Source organism: Arvicola amphibius, chromosome 13 (genome assembly GCF_903992535.2).
Source record: "Arvicola amphibius chromosome 13, mArvAmp1.2, whole genome shotgun sequence".
Taxonomy (NCBI): Eukaryota; Metazoa; Chordata; class Mammalia; order Rodentia; family Cricetidae; genus Arvicola; species Arvicola amphibius.
The window spans coordinates 62,568,492-62,592,093 of record NC_052059.1 but is presented as its reverse complement, the minus strand read 5'-3'; the positions used below and the strand labels follow the sequence as shown (position 1 = coordinate 62,592,093).

The 23,602-nt window shown below is 40.6% G+C and overlaps 1 protein-coding gene across 1 annotated transcript in view; it reads right to left on the bottom strand.

The window, feature by feature from the left end:
• Positions 1 to 23,602, bottom strand: part of Armh4 (armadillo like helical domain containing 4) — a 112,144-nt gene that overhangs the window by 60,947 nt on the left and 27,595 nt on the right. Inside the window, exon 8 of the mRNA XM_042054089.1 lies at positions 23,331 to 23,522. Within this exon, the coding sequence (XP_041910023.1) occupies positions 23,331 to 23,522 (192 nt within the window). The remainder of the gene's footprint in view (positions 1 to 23,330; positions 23,523 to 23,602) is intronic.

Genomic DNA, 23,602 nt, shown 5'->3' with positions numbered 1-23,602 from the left:
CTTTTACGTACTCTGAGTTTTAGACTTTCAGCACCACTGTCACACTGTTACATAAGATAATCACCATATTTATTAGGAATTAAAACTTAGAAATTGTAGTTTTAGCTTTTGTCAAGTGACCCAAGCTAGGATCATCAGGGAAGAATGAACCTCAGCTGAGATGATGCTTCGATAACATCGACCTGTAGGGAGACTTGAGGACAATTTTTTGATTCATGACTGGTATGTAAGGGACTTGCACAGTGTGTGTTGTACAAGTGATCCTGAGTTGTATAAACATCAGACTGGGAAAGCTATGAGGAGCAAGCCAGTAGGTAGCATTCCTCTATTTGGGGTCCTGTCTCCAGGTTCCTGCCTTAAAGTCCTGCTTTGTTTCCTTCATGGTAAAATATGAAATGGACTCAGTCTCTTCGAGTTGACCTTGGTCAGTAATAGAAGACAAATTAAGACAGGAACAATGAATTTTTATAAACTAATATTTATTTCTAAGGTAAGGAAACATTTTGTGTTTTCTGGAGGTCATAAAATGTTTATCTGTTGCATATGACACTGACATATCAAAGAACATAAAATAAATGATTTCCATCTTTGTTGCATAATATAATAAAGAAAATTTTTTATTTTGATATACTTTGTTGGGAGTAGTGCAGCCTGGTCTCAGATCAGCATATGACTATGTGTCCAATGGGTTTCCTTGGGGCAAGGCATCTGTGGAAACAGACTCTCACTTGGCAAAGACATAGGGCAGTGTAGGAATTTGCAAAATTCATGTAGCTTGCAGGTTTATTTTTCTTTCATTATATTGGTGATTCGTTGGGCAGTTTTAAGTTTTACTTTGTTAGTCACACATGTGATAGCTGTAATTTTTCCCGGAAATTCTGTTGTTTCTCAAATATTTCTCCCTAAGATTCAACAAGGGGATAATGCTTCTCAAATCTCTTATATGAAATTACTAACTACAACTCCCAATCCTAGGAACTTTTCTGACATAATTTGGCATATATGAGAAAACAACTCATGGAACATTAACATGTCTCACAGTTCTGGGAAGGAGAGTAAGGCTGCAGGCACAGAGTAGGGAAAAGCCTCAGTAGTACAAGTAGTGCCAACTGTTGAGAGTAAGTTCCCTGGACACTAAGGCATAGAATTGGTGGTAAGATCTGGTATGCTCCAAGAGGAAAAAATACAATGCAAACTGTGGAGTGGATAGAGTCGTCATTACCATACACAGAGCTTATATTGGTTGAAGAAGTTCGGTAGAGAGAGAGGGGAAGAGAGTGCTTTGTCAAAGTCTGCCTTTTACAGAGAGACAGAGACACTGGATCCTCTTGTAGAAAAAGAGAACTGTATAAAAGCATAGCTTGTAGTCATTTAAATATTGTTGTCCATAAAGCATTGTTCCTATGTCTACTACTTTTCAACTCTGCAACTGCAGGTCCCTGCCAGCTGGTGTAAGCGCTGTGAGAGCAAGATATGTCTGGATCCATATTTACTAAGCCTGCAAAAATGCTGACCTCTATGCCTAGAATAAGACTTTGCAGGGGATGGGAAGGTGCATTTGGGGACGCATAAAAGGGAACAATAGGGGCTTTCATAAAGATCACGATATGTTCCTTAAATTGTGATGTATTTCTTAAAGTCAAACATAGAAGCCAATAATAAATCTGTTCATGTAAGCTCAGTAAGAAAAACTCTAAGTCTAAATAAAGATGGCCTGAGTTATTCTGGGCCACTTGAGTGTAATCCACTTTGTGGTCAGAAGTTTCCTTGCACCAATGCCCTTTCCCCACCTCAGGACCTGAATCCAAGTCGAGGCTGAACACCAGTGACACTTCTCCATCACTGGATAGAATTTAGCAATGCCACATGAGAGGCAGATGCACTTAGATTATACTCTCCCTGTGGGAGAGCAACCCACAAATCTGGAAATCATTGCACCAATATTCTCAACCCAGTGCTAAAGGAATATATGGAATGGGATATTCATCAAGGATATCTATCATCTGTGAGAAGATATCACTATCATTGTTGAGTTAATTTTACAACTGAACCTCCTCAGAGTGGATGACCACATAAAGCCGATGGCTGATGAAAACATGCACCTAAGGTTTTTTTTTTTTGTTGTTTTGGTTTTGTGTGTGTGTGTGTGTGTGTGTAAGCGTGTTTCTCCTGAGATATAAATTCAACAGTCACTGTGGCAAGGGACTCTCCTCAGAGGGTAGATAAGATAGAATAAAAAACTAAAGTCACCCACAATTCTTTGTTGTAACTTTTCCTATTTCCAGACAACTATATACATATTCCTTGTCTTATCATTTAATGGTTTTCTAATTTGTAAAACATATTGATTCTTTGCTGGTATGCAGCTCAGTGGACGAGCACATGCCTAGTGTGTGCAAGGTCCTAAGATCACGTCCTAGAACCAGGAAAGATAAAAATTTTCCTCTGTTATTACACAAGCCTTAAGTTTGTAGGATTAAATACACATAACTGTTCTCAAATTTTAACAAATTCTTATTGAGCATCTGATGGATGCTGATTCTGGCAGCAGATATACAGGCTCTGGTACCCAGGAAACAACTTCCCCCTCAAGAAGACATAGGGCAAACACAGATACAGCAGTAGGTACAGAGACTACATTCCGAGGAACATTCTCAAGAAGCTAGAAAATGCCAGGTGCTGGTACTTCAGATGGTGAAACTGAGAAAAGGTTTTCTCACAATATAAGGATTGAGTACCATGATAGGAAACCCTCTTGTGTAACTGAGATCAATATTGACAGGAAGAACAGCATCAGGAGAGGGACTAGAAACACGAAGATCATTACTGCAGGTATGCACAGGCTGTGTTCAGAAACTAGCAAAGAGGTCACTGAGGACTGGGGATGTGGTGAGGGGACACTAAGGATACTGGAAAAGATAGGGCTAATCAGACTTACAAATATTCAAAATGATTCAGGCTGCAAGGCAGGGAATGACCTCATCTGAGCACATAGAGGGAAAAAGCCATGAGGAGGCTCCTAGAACTTAGGGAATAAGCAGTTGTGCCTGAAAAGTAGATGTAAAGTGGATCTGCTGAGAACTGGCAATACAATTTGAAGGTAGAGCTTTGTTAATTATTGTTATCTGTGACAGAAGAAGAAGGGAGATCTCACATCACCAATGGGAATGCAAAGTTAATATGCAAACTTAAAAATGTGATTTGGGACCCATCCTGTGACAGCCATGCCAACAACATCCACATGCAAAGGCTGCAGTTTAGGAAAGAGGCAAAATGCAGACATGTTCGACAGAGCAATAGGGACCTTGCTCCTTTTAGTTTGCTATGACTGAAAGGAACCGTAAGAGTTGATAGTGAAAACTGTCTGGTTGGGATGTACCTCAGTCCACAGAGTGTTGTTACCTAGCATGCATGCATGTCGCTAGTGCGCATGAAGTTCTGGTTTGATCTCCAGCACCACATAACACTCGTGTGGCAGCACAGGCTTGTAATACAGCACTTGGAAGATAAAGGCAGGAATTTCAGAAGTTCAAGGTCATCCTACACAGAGAATTAGAAGTTACCATGGGCTACATGAAACCCTTTTTCTGAAGTAAGAAAGAAAGGGAGAGAGGGGGGAAGGGAGGGAGAGAGGAAGGAAGCAAGAAAAAGAACACTAAAACATTAAGCAGTGGTTTCAGATAACAATGCCAGATGGCTGAACAATGCTTGGTGACATTAAGTGATATATTCAAATTTGAAAAAAGCAAAGTCTTGTTACACATGGCCAGAAGAAAGGGGGAATGTGTCTAGACAGTACCCTCTCTTAGCCAGTTTCATTTGTCTGGCCTCTCTATGGTAGAAGGTCTTAGCAGCAGCTTTATAGCCCACACCAGTCCTTTGTTCTTCTGAGGGGTTAAGCCTCTGAGGAACTCAAAAGCCTTGCCAGCATTATCCCACAAATCCACATTGTTAGCTGAACAGGGAAGAAATTTAAAGGCTTTTTCCTTAGAGTGCTCAAATAATATCAGAGCAGAGCTTAAAATGAGGCTCTCTAAAGCCAGAAGAATTGCCCATCTAGGTTAAAGCTTGTTTTTATTATTAATTACAAACACATCTTCAGTCTCGGGTCACCAAAACCAAGCTTTAATTTTGCTCAGTAAAGGCTGACCCAGGATCTCTAATATAGAACCCTCTATTGTTTTCATCTCCAAGAAACCAACACACAGCGAGCATCTCCAGGCTGTTACTCACACATCACAAGAGGGAAGACCACTTGCACGCATGTCGTCCCAGCATGAGGACAGGCACCAGGACAGGAGCATGTCTTGTCTGTGTGACTCGGGACAGCTCCTCGCCTGCCCCGTTCTTAGAGCAGTATTTTTCACATGAATCCTTGCCTTTGGCCTATTTGCTCATTGGTTTATGAGGCAGAGATCTCTTTTCAGCGACTTTCCTTCCCCTCTCTAGGCTGCAATCAGGATCTAAGGTAACCATGCACGTGAAAGCAGATGTTTGCTATGAAGAAGGGAACTTCCTGAGCTGAGCTCTATTAGTCTCTGCCATGTCCCTCTGTAGAAAGGGGACAGCTCTCAAATGAAGAAATGATTTATAGTATCTGGGAAGCCCATGACAATAGATTTTCTAAAATCTAAAATTAACAGACCAATGAAGATGGCTCAGTGGGTAAAAGCCATTGCCACACAAACCTGATGTTCAATCCCCAAAACCCATGATGACGGCTCCCATGAGTTGTTGCTCCCCAACACACACACACACACACACACACACACACACACACACACCATGGCATGTGTACACTCACACTCACATGCATCACATGTATGCACACACACACAGAGAAAGAGACAGACAGACAGAGAGAGAGAGACAGAGACAGAGAGACAGACAGAGAGAGAGATAATTTTAATAAATTGAATAAGATGGTTTTAAGTAAGAGCAATTCTCTACAAAGGTTCCCATACATGAGAATAACTAAAGCCCTAGGAATGGTGCTGATTTTGCATCCAGATTGCTCTTAAGTTGAGCATGAAACTGAGCATAAAACTTAAAATTCAGACAAGGAAAACTTAAATTTGTTCTAAGGATGTGAAGCAGTTCTCCAGCAGATGGCTCTCTAAGAAGATGCTGAGGAACCTCGGATGTTCCCAGCTACCACAAAATCCAGCTGCTCAAGGCACTAGCTCATTGAGAATTTGGTGAATCTCCTAATATTTGTAAGAACTTAATTATTTCCACCTTTATATTTTTATCGTACATGAGATATATCAAATATTTGTGTATATGCATATTATGAAGCTTAATATAAAATTTCAATGTGAATAGCATACATGTACACATACTGATACATGTGTTACTAAGACTCCTAATGTAATAACCCCAGAAAACTCACCATTGTACTAAGAATTAGAATGTAGTTACTATTCTTACATTAGGGCTGAAGTGATGGTGTTGAGGTTAAGAGACCACGGCACTCAGGAAGATGTCCAAGTTCAGTCCCTAACAAGTTCAGTCCCTAACACCACATCAGGTAGTTCACAACCACTTCATATCCAGAGGGATCCAGCCTCTAGAGTCAAGTCACCTATGCTTATATACAGATATTCATACACACACATACATATGCTGAAAACAAACCTTTATAATTATACACACTTACATAAACAAACAAATATTTTTACAGGGCTTTAGAACACTTTCATTCTGGTAATACTTTTCTGATTTTTGCTATTGCTGTCTACTCTTTTGGCTCTGTCCTCTCCTCCTATGTTATAAAGCATAAATGGTTGTATTTTCTATACATGTTCATTAATTTATTTGCTTCCTAGTTCTTCCTGAATCTTAGTCCCTGCTTCCAGAATTATAGTTCTTCCCCTGTCAGGAGTTGTGGAAGCCCAAAGAGTCAAAGGTCAGAGAGTTTGGGACTTGTTTCTAGTTCATTCAAGGTTATTGTACTTCCATCTCAAACAAAGGTCCCACCTCATTGTAAATCAGTTCTGCTCTCTCAAGGTTATTGTCAGGTGTGGCTAGTGGCCAGACCTCATGCTCCTGAAATAGGGAAGTAGTTGGTTCCTACCAAAAACAAAAGTCTAAGGATCCAACTAAGTTCCAGTTCCCTTTATGGAAATAACTTGGGATTCCACCTGTGGAAGTGGTTCACTTAGAGAGTGTTTGGTCTAGGGTGTGAGTCTAGGGCAGGAGCAATGAATGTAGCCCATGACTTTCAATTTGTATGTTAATGAAGTCTTTTGTTTTACTCCTACCTTTTGGGGTCAGGGGTATATTAACCAGTTGGAAATTAAACACAGATGAATTTTCAGTACTCACTGAAAAATTCCCTCCCAATATTATCCTATATGTTTCTGTCTTTTATTATCTTCATTCACTTCTTTGAATTCTTTACTATATTTCTAAATCCCCATGCCTCTACTCTGGAGAAAGGTATTTTTGTCAAGGTTGGTTCCCAACAAGCAGTTCATTTTATAAAGTCTGTTTTATTACTTTGCTTTTATTCTTAAAAGCATGAGAATATAATTCTCAGCTGTCCACTTCTCTAGGCACTTGTCAAAGGCGTTCTGTCTTCTGCTTACATTTCCAGCATTCTGCTGTGATGTCCCTTCTTGGTCTGTTATTTCTTTGGAAGTGATCTCTCTTTTCCTTCTGAATTTGTTCTTTCTAATTTGTTAAATCTAAGGATTTCAAGAGTCTTTCTCCCCCTCACACTCTCCTGTGCTGTTTGCTTGGTAATTTTACAGTCTCATATTACTTGTTTGTGTTTGAGACTTCATTTTTTATGTCTTGGCACATGGGGATTTCATACTATGTGTCTGAAAATGTAGTCTCCACAGTACCTCGGTTGTCTTATGGAGAATGTTTCCTTGTATCCCATTGTGCTCACGACAAGTCACAGGCTTGTTTAATTCTTATGTATAAGAAGCCTGGGGGTTTCTATTGGGAATTATTTTTTCCCCAGAAAGAATCCACATTTTGTCCTCAAAACTAAGCCACAATATGTTTCTTAGAGACCTTTCTGTCTGCTTATAAACTCATTTACTCAAGACTTAGTCATCTTGTTTTGTTAAAGCCTGTCAAATTTTCTGTCAAAAGCTGAAATCCAAATGCCATACCTTTAAGAATTATTTATATTATACTCCCTTGAGGTTCACTAAACAAAGTGAGTAAGAAGTCTTCTGTTGTTCAGATTCCACATTCAAATACTGAAGTCTCAAATCATTAGAAGAACATCTACTATATGAGGTATCTTTTAAAATTAGGTAAATATTCATGAAGTGGTGGGATGGCTCAGGGGGTAAAGGCAACTGCTGACAACCAAGCTTGATGACCCAAGTTTGATCCCTGGACCCCCCATGATGGAAAGAAATAGTAAGTTCCCAAAGTCATCTTCTGACCTTCACATGCATATCACACACACATACACACACACACACACACACACACACACACCCCTAAAAGCTAATTAAAAAATATTAAACTCAAGGGATATTATTTATTAAACATTACCTTCTTCAAAAACTTCTGTTCACTTCAGTTTTCTCTACTGGATGCCAAATAAACATGATTATTGAAGCTTCCCATATTTATCTACACAATTTCATTGAAAGTATTAAATTTAAAACTTCCTACTAATTGTATACCAGCAAATATAATTTAAAATTTCCTGAAAAGTAGACTTAACACAGTGAAAAGTGGCATTGCTGAGAAAAGAAAAGATCTGAGGTGAGAGACAATTAGTCTACTTTAAATAGTAGTTGAAAATGTTTAATGTTTATTCTATTTCATTTAATTGTCCTTTCTCTAAATCTGAGGGCCCTGCCCACATTACAGTATCTTAATGCAAGAATCCCTTACAGCAATAGTGATAAGTCCTAGACTGGAACTTCTGCTTGTTAAACACCTTGCTCTTGGTTCAGATAGCAGCCTCTTAGACATGCCTCTTTGGAAACAGAAATAGAGACTATTCTGTTTCTCCAGCTGCTCTGTGGAGAAGCACAAAGGCCGCATTAGCCTTGCATCTATATATTTTGAATCATCCAATATGAAATCTTTGATTTCATCAACTTTATTGCCATAAAATAATGTTTTCTTTAATCAAATTCATAAATAATACCTGTGTATAAAACTCCACATCCATGCAAAAGCTAAATCGCAGATCGGATAGGCTGATTATTGACTGCAAAAATTCCAATTTAAGTAGATTTTCCATTCAAACTGTTCAAGAGGTTAATCTTTTCAAAATGAGGGGCACATACTTCTTTGTGTGTGGAGACATGTTTTATTTATTATACCTGTGATGCTCCATTTCTTGAAAGCAGAATGTGTCATGCCCTTCACTGAACCCAACCCTAAGGATCAAGCACTGCACCTTCCTTGCAAGCTGAACTGAAATCCCCTCAATTATGTACCCTCCTCCTGAATATAGTTTTCATTAAGTTGTACTAAGTGTGAGTGTTGGAAGAGTATGATGTCAGCTTTTAAAAGAAACTTCCTCTATGCCCTGTGGTTCTACTGGGGAAGGAGGCATGAGGAAGATGACACTTTTTAAATTGACTTCAGCCAATGCTAGAGACTTACTGCCCGTGTGCCCTCCTTTTCTCAATTTCCCAATGTGATATAGCTCCTATGGCCTAATAGTCCAAGTATCACTGTAGATTCCTCTGAGGCTGTGAAATAATGTGTTGTCAAATAGTTGGTGTCCATGAAACCTAAGCAAATTCTAGAAGAATATAATTGGGAGCTATCACCTCATTCACACTGCTTTCAATATTCAAACTTGGGTCCACCCCCCTCCCCCACTAGACTTGAGTAGTCACACAAACAGCAAGAGAAGGCAAACATGACGGTCATTTAAAAGACAAGCACTTAATCTTTATTTTCCACACCACCTGGTACTGAGAGGTCATGTGCACACTACTAGACAGGAGGAGCAGACCCTGCTTCTAAAGCTAGATGTAAAGATGCCAGCTGACACATCGTATGCGGATTGTTGTTATCTAAGAGAACAGATTCATTGCGAGTGTGGAGAGAATAGATGTAAAACCAAGGCCAGCCTTGGTATCACCTGTAATCCCAGAACTCAGGAAGTTGAAGTAGAAGGATTATGAGTAGGAGTCTAACCTGGGCCACGTTGCAGGATTCTGCCTCCAAAAATTAGATAGTTACTTACAACAGATAGTCATCTGAATTGATCCCTAACACAAAAATGAGAATGTCCCCATGACAGTAAAAAGACTGGGCATTTTTTTAGATCTGGCACCACTACGCTCAGATTTTCCTCTTGACAAAACAAACCGTCTGTCTGGACCAGACGTGGTGTGCTCTCCTGCAGCACACTCCACTTCCTCCTGTCCTCCTGTCTTGACCATTGCTGTTGTCATGTCATCTCCCTGCCCCCCAGTGTGACTACATAGCGAGATGTGCTTTGTTATAAGGATGAGGACCCAGCAGTACATGAAAAATGATATGGAATTTTGGGACGTGAGGTCATCAATCATAAAACCAATATTACTTCACATTTAAAAATACACTAAGAATATTACATGCAAGATCACATTTACCCTTCATTACCCACATAGTAATATCAATGTCTTTGTTTTACAGATGGGAAACTGTGGTCTAAATATGATTAAAGAAATTGGCAAAAATTTAATGCGGTTTCATGGTGAAGTCAGGACCTACACTCAAGTGAGTCCATTGGAAACCAGAAGCAGGGGAGTTTTCCCAGGACACTCTGTCACTCAGTGTTGGAGCTCTTTGGTCTAAGAGGCTTTACAGGGGAAGGGTTTGAGTGGAAGTAATTTTTTTCTCCGCTCTTAATTTTAATCTCATTGCTCTATTTTTGGGATGACATAGTTCTGGTGGTGATTTCCCTACAATACAATAACCTTACTATTCTATAGGTGAGAATAGTGTTAAAATGTGTAGAAATGAATCAGGCTTTGTCTTGATTAGCTCTGGCTGTCAGCTTGACACAGTCTGGAGTCATCTGGGAGAACAGAAACTGCCTGGATCAGATCAATCTGTGGGTGTGTCTGTGGAAAACTGTCTTGATTGTTGATTGATGTAGGAGGACCCAGATAACTGTGCGTTCCATCATTTTCTGGAGAAATAATCCTGAGCAGAATAACAGTCCTGCCACCGAGTCATCCAGCAGCACTCCTCCAGAGTTTCTCTTTCTCTTCATGGGCTGTGAGTTCCCGTGGTAGAGGTGATAATGTGGTGAAGAGTAAGCAGGTGTGCCTGCACGTTCCTGCCTGGAGTTTCTGTCCTGACTTCCCTGTTATAGAATGTAACCCATAGTTTAAAAACAGACAGATGAACAAACACCGAAATGAAAGCCCTCGCCTTGCCTATTTTGCTTTTGATCAGAGTGTTTCATCACAACAATAGACATGACACTAGAACAGGCTTCTGCTGAGGATGGGATTATCCCTGAAGGATGACATGTACACAAAGTTAATCATGAGGCTCATTGAACTGTCTCTTTCCCAGACTTAAGGGTATGCTCTTTAACCTAGAAAGAAGCTATGCAGTGTGTGTGTGGGAGACAGAGGTTATTACTTGACCTCAATTAGCTTATCATGCTGAAGCCAGTGAGATTCTTCATATTAGGGGATATATCCACAGGATACTATTGCCTGTAATTATCATTGTGATAGAAAGGGGCAGCTTGGCTCTAAAAGGAAACACTAGTAAACATAGGCAGAGCCCACCCACTTCAGAACAAATTTAATGTTTCCAAGTGTGATGATTTTTAAAAATATTATATAAGCATTTAAATAGATCCCTGACATCTTTTTCTGACATATTCTTTGAGAGTCATGTATGAATTTAAACATTAATAGGTAACATGACCCAAGCATGGTGGCTCATGCCTATAATCTCAAAACCTGGCAGACTGACACAGAAGGACAGGCATAAGTTCAATGCCAGCCTGGATTATATAGTAAGTTCTAGGAAGTGTATAATGAGACCTTTCCTTAAAACATGAAATAATCAGAGGTAGGAGGATATCCAAGAGCATCATCGTGATAAACAGAGCCAGCCAGAGTGTCAGGGATAGATAGTACCCTTATATCCACTCACACATTTCTCAAGTTCACAGTCATTTGTACTCAGAACAATGAAATTCTTGTGTTTATATCTGTAAAGGAATACATGTAATGGTCTGTCCTGTCCCTTTAAGAGACAAACCCTGCCCACTCCCTTTCCAATCTGCCTAGGCAAGTGGATCTTCCTTCTGCTTCCAGCTTGAGCTCCTCCCCTTTCCTTCTCTCTCCAGAAGAGGTAGCTGCTGCTGTAGCCCCTCCCCCCCTGCCTCTCTCTTTCTCCCTTTTCTCCTTTCCCCATCCCTTCCATAATTCACTAAATAAATACACACTTTCTCTGCATGGCATGTCTTTGTCTCTCACCCACTATGCAGCTCCCTGCCTGGGAACCAGCTGCTTTTGGGGCCCCGCAGTGGCCTCAGGGACCTGCAGCGCTTTATTTTTACCATAACATTTGGTGTCTGTGACTCAGCTAGGCTCTCTTCATGTTTCCTCCTGCCTGCAGGTGGGACGGCTGAGGACACGTGGAACCCTGGGCTCCGGAACCAGACTTCTTTACAACAGCTCTGCGTTCTATCTGCCTGAACACCGACCTCTACACACCAACAGCTTCGGTGGTGAGTTCTCCCTTTCCAGTCAGCCAACCACAGCCTTCACAGCTACGGTTTAGCCCTTCGCTGACATTCATCTCTGGTTGCTTTCCATTGCTAAAAATGTGACTGGATACCCAGGGTTAATCCTCCTGCACTAGCTCTGCACATGCTGTGTGGTGCATTCAATTGAAGGCCCGGGGTCCCTTGGATTTTTCTTTTTCTTTTTCTTCTTTTCTTTTCTTCTGGACCACTTGTCAGTCAGTGGTCCCTGCCATGAGAGACCACTCAGAGCAGCCTCTAGGCTCTCTGGCTTCTGAGTCACCTGGACTGGAGGCAGTCAGGCTTCAACACCCCACCTATAGAGGGAGCCGCTCCTCTACAGGTCCCGCGGTGTTCGTTCACTGTTTTTTGTGGGTTTTCACATTTTCAGCCATGGTATAAACCCTCAAATTATCAGCCACCCGCCTGTGAATGCTCTGCCCGTGTCCCACCAGCTCTGCTTTTCCTCAAACTGTCCCTGCCATCACTACCGCTGATCCCATGGATTAGTCGGGTCCATGAGGCAGCTGTTTTCAATTCCAGCCTTTGTTCCCCTCTGCAGCTTGTGGCATGGTGGCTCAGCAACAGGGCGGATCATGTGTCTAGGTATCTCTTGTTATTATGTTTAAAACAAGTTGAGAGCCAGTACAGCCAAGCTCAGACCCAGCTCTCCAGGCAGATTCTATGCTGTAGTTATAACTCATTTATACCCAGTAAATAGCCCTCAACTGCTAAGAAGTCTTGGAAATATGGCATTTAAATGCTTAATTATTAAAAATACTTTTCATAACAGAAAGAGACAGGTTGGATCCTAGCAGCAGCACTCTACTTCCTCCCAAGAAGACAGAAGACAAGTGGGCATAGAACAACGTCCATCCACACTTCGCTTCAAGTACCAAGTGCTAACCACTGGGCAAAGCTGCCTTTCATATAAACTGAAGATTTTTAGATGTGGACAGAATTGCTGGAATTGACAACCTAGCCACTCAGGTCAAGGTAAGCTTGTCTTCCTACAGATCTCTCAGCCCATAGGATCTTCTGGAGCCTGACAGGCCCTGTGCTAAATAGCAAAAGAAAAATATGACCCTCAGCAGCCATGAAGGACTCTAAGGATGGGCTCTAGGTGCCAACCAAGTAAGTTCTCTGTCATTTTTAACCAACAACTCAAGTAAAATTTTTTACCCTTCTCAAGGATCTGTGATGCAGTTTGACAGCTGAGAGGTTTTGTCTTTTAAAAGGACAGCCTCACCAAACAAATTTTTATAAGATACAAGTTAACAAAATTTTTTCTCACTCTTAAAAATACTTTTCATTGCCAGGCGGTGGTGGCGCACGCCTTTAATCCCAGCACTCGGGAGGCAGAGGCAGGCGGATCTCTGTGAGTTGGAGACCAGCCTGGTCTACAAGAGCTAGTTCCAGGACAGGCTCCAAAGCCGCAGAGAAACCCTGTCTCAAAAAACCAAAAAAAAAAAAATACTTTTCATTGTGCAAAAACATCTGTTGCAGTCATTCTGACATAAATATGTTAAAACTTATGTTTTCACCCCCCCACCCGAAATTCTTGAGTTTCAGGGAGCTGAATTGAAGGATCTACCTTAAACAGGTCAGGTACACCCTCTCAATTCCCTGGTCCTAAATTTTTTTCTCCTAAACTTAACTTTGTCCTCTTTTCTGCCAATATTTTAAACAGGTGTAAGAGATACTAGACATTTCCATACCACAAACACCAGGCAGGAGCAAAGAGACCAGCTACTACAGGATGTAACCAGCACCCAGCTTTCTCAAGCCCTCCCCCAAGGTGACACCCACAAATAAGCAGAAAACAGTCTGGACAATCTACCACCCCAATTCCTTTAACCAGCTGTGCCTAACATCCCACATTTTTATTATAAAAAAGAGATGGGAATGTAATCGTCTGTCCTGTCCCTTTAAGAGACAAGCCCCCCCCCATCTGCTAAGGCAAGCAGATCTTCCTTCTGCTTCTAGCCTAAGCTCCTTCCACTTCTCCTCTTCCCCCATTCACTTTCTCTCTCTGCTCTTCCCTCTTCTTCCCTTCCCCCTTTTCCTTTGATAACCCACTAAATAAATACCCACTTTCTCTGCATAGCACGTCTCTGTCTGTCACCTGCTGCATGGATCCTTGCCTGGGATCCACTGGCCCTCGTGGCCCATGGGTTACTTGAAGAACCACAGTATTTTACCACCGCAGCTCCTCATGGCTCACTGCCAGCTGCAGCCACTTGGGGAAAGGCACCGTTTTATTTTTACCATAACAATACATTTACATGCCTTTTCTCATACTGAAAACCATGCCTTGACAAAAGGCCAGTGAATGGCTCTGTGGGTGATGGCACTTATTGCCAAGCCTGATAAATTGTGGAAGGAGGGAAGTGACTCCCACAAACTGTTCCCAAGCCTCCACATATCCACAGACACACAAAACAAACACACACAATAATGCAAGTTTAAAACATTTTAAAAGAAAAATGTCTTCTCTGCAAATATCTAAAATACTTTTGATTTCTGTATACAAATATCATAATGAAGCCTATCATTATTTAGAAATAATACATGCTAATAACATTTTTAAATACCTTGAAATCTCTTCAAGCAATTATATACTTCCAGGCTATACATTTGCCTCAACTGCAGAAAACCCACCACACCTAGAAATTTCTGCTTTAACCATTCCCCACAGAGACTCTGGACTATGGCGCATGAGCCAGATCACTCATTCCGAACAAAACTTTCTGTAGGTATCTGAATATCCCTCTCAAGAGAAACAGAGTATAGCTCCTAATAAAAGATTTGTTGGCTTGATGCCAAGGACTTGGATGGCTCTTCTGCATTGCCTCTTCTGTCACATGTGTTATTAATAGCAATTAAAGAAAAAAGATAGGATCTCACTTTGCATCTCTGGCTAGCCTAGAACTCTGCATGAGGACCAGGCTTGATGTAGGTGTGTCTTCTATCTATCTGATGATTTCATTGGTTAATTAATAAAGAAACTGCTTGGCCTGATAGGTCAGAACATAGGTGGGTGGAGTAGACAGAACAGGATGCTGGGAGTGAGGCAGACACCTCGGGCAATCGCCATGCCTCTCCTCTCTGGGTCAGATACAATGAAGCTCTGGCCCAAGATGGACGTACGCTAGAATCTTCCTGGTAAGCCACCACCTCGTGGTGCTACATAGATTATTAGATATGGGTTAAAGCAAGACATGTGAGAATTAGCTAATAAGAGGCTGAAACTAATGGGCCAGGCAGTGTTTAAAAGAATACAATTTGTGTGTTGTTATTTCAGGTGTAAAGCTAGCCATGTGGGATCTGGGCGGGATGAAAAGCAGGCCTGCTAGCCTCCTCACTACACAGGCTAGCCTCAAACTCATAGAAATCCGCTTGCCTCCCTCTGCCATTCAGGTGCTGAGAATGAAGGAACCACTACCAGCCTAAAATCAAATTTAAAGAGTAATTCATCTCACCTCTATCTGAATTAGAAAATTTTGCTTGGTTCAATGTCCACTGGGTAATTTATCAATAATACCATGTATGTGGTACCTGTTCACTTCTGATTAATATTTTTCCATATTTCGGGATTTGTCACACCTATTTTCTGTGACTATCAACATCATAATGAAGAAAGATATATATGCAAATCTAAATACATATACATAGGAGCATACGTACCCATTCCATGTTTCTCTAACCTAGAGCTAGCATTTTTCTCCTGACCTTTTTTTATGTTTTTAATACGTTTCATGTTCATGTTTTTAATACTTTCAGTTTTCACCTTGAATTTTGTTATTTACACATTTTTTTATGTCTTCAACTAAATCTGTGCTCTGTTAAGTCAAGCTCAGTCTCTAATTCTTCTTGGTATTACCTGAATTGACAAATACTTTCCAAATGCATTCATAACCAAATGATTAAGTAACACTGCATAATATAAACAAAACAAAACCCTTTCTTCATCATGAGTCCTCACAAGAGTGTTTTTGGATGACTAAAGAGGAGCATGTCAAACAGTACTGGGATGGGCAAGAAACGTGCACATGTACACGTATCCATAACATTGCTCACCCACACATACACACACGCACACAAACATGCTCACACACACATGCTCACACACACACATGAGCCAATGGAGGGAATCAATTCTGCAACATCAATGCTGCTGAATTGTTTTGGTATACTGAGAAATTATTCCCTATGGTAAGAAAACACACCAGAAATGTGTAGAATGAATGTCAGTTGTCTTTCTCCAGCAGCAAAATTTGTGGATATAACTTTACAGCATTTCATCAGAATTTGAATTTTAAATATTTTCGAAATATCCCTGACAAAATAAACATTATTAGCAAGCATGTGATAGCCATTCTGAGTGCTAAGGGAATCGTTGTAGCCCCCCAGAGAGATGACAGGCGCCTAAGGAAGCATGATGACTTCAGGGCAAGACAACCAGCAGATCTACCCTAAGAGGTAATCAATAACTAAAATGGCCAGCAATCTGTTTTTCAAAATCTGCCACATAAGACCCTTACAAATGATGCAGAGGGCAGGAGAGTTAGCTCAGAGGTTAAGAGCACATTCTGCTTCTGCAGAGGACCAGAGATAATTTCCAACATCCACATGGCAGCTCTCAACCATTTGTAACTCAGTTTCCGGGGATCCAATTGTCATCTGGCCTTTGTGAGTGCCAGGCTTCCATGTGGTGCCCATACATGCGTGAGGGCAAAACAACCCATCTGAGTTAAATAATATTTTAAGTCAAAGGAGCCCTGTCCTAGTGGAGCTTTCAAGAGAAGTATCTGAGAAACTGTTCTATACTGCCTCTTAATGCACCTCCAAATTACTTTCTAAATTAACCAAAAAGAAAAGACAAAGCCTTTTTGACTTTAGTCAAACTGCAAGAAGCCCATCACATTGCCAAAAGTATCTCAGTTGCCAGAATAAAGGCATCCTTTCCAAACACAACTTTCTGCTGTGGGACAATGATCTGTATCCTGTCAACTGTATTTTAGAAAAGTAGCCAGGCAGGAAGCATAGGCGGGGCAAAGGCAACCAGGCGGGAGTAGAGGCGTGGCAACAAGAATTATGGGAAGAGGGAAGTTTCAGTCTAATATAGAAAGAATTATGGGCTGATATAAGTTATAAGAATTAATAAATAAGAAGCCTGAGCTACTGGGCCAATCAGTTTATAATTAATGTAGGCCTGTGTGTTTTCTTGGAACTAAACAGCTGTGGGACCTGGTGGGACAGAAACATCAGTCAACAACTTTTGGCCCCAGCTTTTGTGAGGCAGAAGCTGGTGAATCTTTGTGAGTTTAAAGCCAGCCTGATCTACAAAGACAGCTTCAGGTTAGTCAGGGATACAAAGTCAAATCCTGCCTCAACAAACAAAACAAAACAAAAAAAGTATTACCTTCTTCTGAAATTCTTATGTCATCTGTAGAGAGAAATTTAGGCTTTTCCATGTTTTTATACTGTGTATGAGTCAATTTATAATTACTAAACTAAATAAAATATACAAAAGTAATCTTCCAGCAGCAAGTCAACTACTGCTCCATTATCCCTGCATTTATTACGGAATTATTGTTCATTTATCACATTAAAAAATTGTATGCAATGGGCCACTTGAAACAATGAAGAAATGGGAATCGTCTGGGATAAGGCATGGTCTCAACAGTGTGCTCATACATTCATTACACAGGACTAGGCCTAACACTGAACTCGAGTTCTCCAGATAAGGCGTCCTGGCATTTCTTCATCTCTTGCAGCATCCCAGGAGAGCCTGACCTCTCCTCTTCCTGTCTCTGCTGCACCCATTTCCCATATGCAGGCATTTAACAGAGAAAAGAGAACAAGCAGGGAATCATAAGACCTGAGATTTCTCAGCATTTGATTTCACAGCTCTCCCATAAACATAGTATCTGGCAGAAACAAGAGCCACGGCAAATTCTTCTAAATACTGGATTTCTATTCTTTTCCTTTTTGCAGTGCTTGGGATTTGAACTCGGGTACTTACATGTGCTAGGGCAAGCACTCTACCACTGAACTAGATCTCCAGTCTCTAAATGTTGAAGTTTTCAAGCAAAGTCCCACTTCCTACAGAATTATTATTGTAATTTTGCAACATAGAATAATTTCCATCTCCTCGGAAGTAAACAAAACACAAAACAATTTTAAATTATGTAAAGCAAATAGATACCCTCTACTAAGTTTTTAACAGGCTGAAAGTGGACATTTTAAAATTTTACACCTGTTCTCATTTAATAGCAGCTAACTCAGCTTAACAGCCTGCTGAAATTTCCAGTCTGCTTTCGAAAGTCATCAGAAATTTAAATTAGTATTTTGGTGCACATAGAGACATTACTACCAAAAACTTAATTTAAATTGCAAAGGTACATGTATAAACTTCCCATAATCATATCTTTAAGAATTACATTTGACAAGCTTGTACTTAAAAATACAAGATAGCAGTAGAGATAATACCCATACTAAATAGAGTGCTTAAAAATCATCCTGAAAATGTTCTTCTTTAAAAAAAATGTGCATAGAAGTAAAATGTTTTTGATAAGGTAAAAAATAAACCATTATCTCTTTAAAAATCAAACTGCATTCTTTGACATAGTAGAAGACTTACTAAATATGCAGAAGGTGGCATATAGTTACAAAAGAGTCTGGACTCTAGACAGGTTCCCAGGTGTCCAAGGAGATGTCCCCAGCTTGTTTATTGGGCAGCAAAGGAAAGGGTGCCTGAACTGGCCTTGTCCTATAGCCACACTGACGATTATCTTGCATATTACCATAGAACCTTCACCTGGTGATGGATGGAGATAGAGACAGAGACTCACACTGGAGCACTGGACTGAGCTCCCAAGGTCCTGATGAGGAGCAGAAGGAGGGAGAACATGAGCAAGAAAGTCAGGACCATGATGGGTGAGTTCACCCACTGAGACGGTGGGACAGATCTAACAGGAGATCATCACCAAGACCAGTTGGAATGGGACTGATGGAACATGTGATCAAACCGGACTCTTTGAATGTGGCTGATGGTGGAGGCTGACTGGACAATGGCAATGGGCTTTGATTCTACGGCATGGACGGGCTCTGTGTGAGCCTTGTCAGTTTGGATGCTCACCTTCCTGGACCTGGGGGGGAGTTGGGAGGACCTTGGACTTCCCATAGTGTAGGGAAGCCTGCCTGCTCTTTGGCCTGGAGAGGGAGGAAGTGGGGGTATGGGTGGAGGGGAGGGGAAGGAAGTGGGAGGAGGGAAGGAGATGGAAATTTTTTTTTAAAAAAAATATTTATTTATTTATTTATTTATTATGTATACAATATTCTGTCTGTGTGTATGCCTGCAGGCCAGAAGAGGGCACCAGACCTCATTACAGATGGTTGTGAGCCACCATGTGGTTGCTGGGAATCGAACTCAGGACCTTTGGAAAAGCAGGCAATGCTCTTAACCTCTGAGCCATCTCTCCAGCCCCGGAGATGGAAATTTTTAATAAAAATAAAATAAAAAAGAATAAGTGATTGATGATATGGAAAAATATAATTAAAGACATGTAATTAAGGGGCAATATCTTGAAATTTGGTAGATTGGCATTTTTCTAGTATTTCTCAACTTTAGAATATTATCATTTTGAACTTACTTAAGACACTTTAGAAATTTAAATTGCTTTCTCACTTAAAGGCACTTAAAAACAATATTTACAAGATACTGATTTTTGACATCTACTTATTAAAACAAAGAAAGGAAGAGAACTAGAGATTAAAACAATATTGTAAACATAATTCATTATTGAGTACTTTTCTCTAAAAATTATACACCTTGCCCTGCTATCTCCAAGGACTGCTTCCTTTCAAATGTGCTACAGTGTAGTTGGTGGCAGCTTGTTGGTTCCTGGCCATTTAGCCCTGAAATAATCACACAAAAACTGAATTAATTAAATCACTGCTTGGCCCATCATCTCTAGCTTCTTATTGGCTAACTTTTACATATGAATTTAACCCATTTATATTAAAGTGTGTATGGCCATGTGGCAGTGGCTTACCAGCAAAGTTTCAGCATGTATCTAACTCTACCCCCTTTCTCCCAGATACAGACTGCCTTTCCCTGCCTAGTTCTGATCTTCCTTGCCATAGGCACAAAGCACTTCTTTATTTATTAATCAATAAAAATAACACATAGACAGAAGTATCTCCCACACCACCACAGCTGTCTACAGTGCTTTCACTTTAGGGCTCCTTCTAATGGGGTGGTGTCTTAGACTGAGTGGCCTGGGAACAACTCAGAAATGTGTTTACCTTCTCTAGGTGTTTACATGCACACAAAGTGCTGAACCCACAATAGCAGTATTTATATATGATACTGGGGATAATTTGAAAATGCTAAATTTATAATCATATCTAGCACTGGATGCGAGAAGATGTGCTGAAGAGATGGGCTGAACTTTTTTGATTTGAGGTAGAGAAAACTGTCTTTGTCTTTCAAACTTGTCTCTATTTGAATCACCATTTTCCCTAAAAATAAATAAATAAATAAATAAATAAATAAATAAATAAATAAATAAGCACACACACACACACACACAAAGGAGGCTTTCCTTGGGGACCAAGGAAGCAAAATTCACCAATACTTGTTACCCTACCAATTCATATCACTTGGGCAGATGATCAGAAACATCCATCTGCTCTCAGAGGCAGCTGGCAAGGCGTCTGGGAGAAGACCTTATCACATGTGGGATCGTGTCAACAGAAGATTCATTCCAGTTTAATAAGTGGTATTTACGAACATGGCTTTATTCACAAGCAGGGGTTGGGCAGACACAATCAAATTAAGATGAAACTATGTGGGTGGTTCTAATCCAATGACCTATGACCCAGTAAACAAAGGAAACTGGAGCAGAGCCATGCAGAAAAATAACAGCCATGTGAAGGAAGACACTGGAGCTAGGCCACCATGTACCAGAGGGCTTCTGGACTACCAGAATCCAATGGGGTGAGGAAGCACTTGGCCTAGGGGCTTTGCGGGGGACCATGGCCCTGTTACCTCTTGGCTTGATATTGTGGAGCTCCAGAACAGCACATGAATAGGTTGCAATTATTTTGAGCCATTGTGTGCTTGTGGAACTTTGTATGGAGGCTCTGGGAAACCAGCACACCTTCTTTATCATCATAGATGAGAAATACAAATGATGATGCCAGAAAAAATGGCATCTTTAGCCTGTTAGGGTTTTCAGTTATCTCATACAGATAAGCAGATCAGTGGTTCTGAACTGCAGCACTCCTAGGCTCTGTCTCCTTGGCTGTCTGATATCTAATAGGGGCATGTTTCTTATATATCCCATTAAGGTAAAATACCTCCGTTATCTGGAGGAATGACTCTCTCTTTATAGGAAGGAAGACATTCAAATAACACAAAAGATTAGGTGTACAAGCAAATGAATACATATTTTTCTGTGTTTGACAGAGTCTGATGTGTCCCGGACTGGCCTCAAGCTCATTCTAAAGCTAAGTCCAGATTAGCGTGAATTGGATAGTAACACCCAGTCTCAAAACAAAGCAACCTCAAAAGGCAGTTAAAAAAATGCGACATAACTACTACATTATTTTGTTAAGGGCAAATTCTCTTCTGGTTTTAATTCTGTGGTGAAACTAAAAAGCTTCCCAAGTCAGTCCTGCAAACTACATTTACCTTTCTGGTAAAGGCAGCAAACCCATGCTAAAAAGGAGGCCCTGTTCTATCTGAGAGTCCGGTAAATGCGTTAGACCCCTTTCAGCCTTCCAAAAATTGAACACAAACATAAAACTGTTGTTTTTAACACATAGTCATTTAACATAAAGTGTGCATCTTGGTCTTTAGGAAAATTATATGCTGATCTAATTCTAGACCTTATCTTAAGCCCAGCAATGTAACAGAAAGGATATTTTTAATCAAAAATGTCTTTCAGAAACCATGACAAGAATCATAATTCAGGCCAAAACCTGACAAAACATATTCTCAAAAAAGAAGCTGAAACTGAACTGTGTAGGAGAAAAGACCTCAAACCCCAGGATATCTATAGGCCCATCAGAAAAATTCTCACACATTTCAATACAGCTGCTGTCATCTGCTAAATTCAGAAACTTACTCCAGTTTTACAAGGATAGACTATTCACAAATATGCTTTTTTTTCTTTAATTTAAGGAGCCATGCCAAGCAGTGCTGCCAGCTACCTCTCAGGTTAATTTAAGGAAGCCTGATTTTTTTATAGACGAGATTCAAGGGAACTGAAAATAAGAGGCATTGAGCCCAAAGCCATATGGTATCTGTCTTCATGTGTTGTGAAAGAATGTTAGCCTCTAGGACCACGGTGGCCTGCTTCTTAAACCAGCATTCCTCTGTGAAATCCTCCAACCCACTCTTAAAATGTTATGTATCTCGGTGAGTAGATTACAAGTGTCACCCTGGAAGGCTATAAGACTTGACCTAGAGAGATGGCTCAGCGGTTAAGGTTGTGTATTGTTTCTACAGAGGATCCAAGTTTAAATTCCAGCACCCATGGCAACTTCCTGTGGCTCTAATTCCAGAGGATCAGATGCCTCTGGCCTCTAAGGGCATCAATACACACATGGGATACACTCATACACACACACACACACACACACACACACACACACACCTTCATGATTTAAGAAAAAATGATAAAATGAATCTTTGTGGGAGGGAGGCTCTCCTATGCATCCAGCTGAACCTCTTCTTTGCAGCTGAGAAAACATAAAATAAAATCCCAGTACTTTTGTTTTTGCTTACCTAGGACATGGCTGACTACCTAATAAGAGCATCCCTGGGGGCTGGAGAGATGGCTCAGAGCTTAGAGCCCTGGCTGCTCTTCCAGAGGTCTTGAATTCAATTCCCAGCAATCACATGGTGGCTCACAACCATCTATAGTCCCCTCTTCTGATATCAGCCCTACATGCAGTCCTAAATACAGAACACAGTATATATAATAAATGTAATTTTTTTTTAAAAGAAAAAGCTTCCCAGTGTTCTGAGTCAGCAGTCCTGTAATGAACCTTCTAAAAATTTACACCTACAACCTGATATTCCTCACCTTTTAGGGTGCTCACTCAAGGAGTCATGTGACTGTGGGCCCTGTCTCCATTCCTGTTGTTCATTGATGTTCAGCTATTCCTCCATTACATTTTTCAAGGCCAAAGTCAATGCCTTAAATTGTAAAATTTGGCATGAATTACTCAGTATTAATTAATAAAGAAACTGTTTTCTTTAGACAGTTACTCAAAGATGTTACTAAGTGATATGTTAATATCCTCCTAGTACTGATAGGGTGATATTACGAAAACACAGATTTAAACATTCATCAAAACAATCAGATGGAGAAAGCACAGCTCCTCCATTTAAACTTACTATTCTCACCCAGTCTTCATAATGTAGCCAACTCATACACTCATTTTAAATGTTAGTGCCATATCTTGCCCATGTAAATTTAATTGGAATCACAGGGAGGGACCCTATGCAAAGGGTTTTGTTAAGAAACTCTTTGGTGGTAGGACAGTTTACCCAGTGACTTAAATTTACATCTGCTTATTTGCTTCTCAAATATGTGGTCAGAGACAAGGGTACCTTCAGATTCGAGTTGTTCCAACCCATAGGAGGCAGCTGTATTTGGGTGGTTGATGGGTGAAATAGTTCTTCCCTCAGATGGGCGTGCTGGAGAAATTGTGGGAGTTTCTACAGTTATTGCAGGGGGTGCCTCTGGAGAGCCCAAAACTGGTATGAATTCCTTGTTTGGTCCAGTGATTGTGTCCATTAGGTCTGCCAAACACAAGAGACAAGACTTGACCCACAAGACAATCATTATAGGAAATGCTACCATGAGCTTTGGAAGGTGAAAA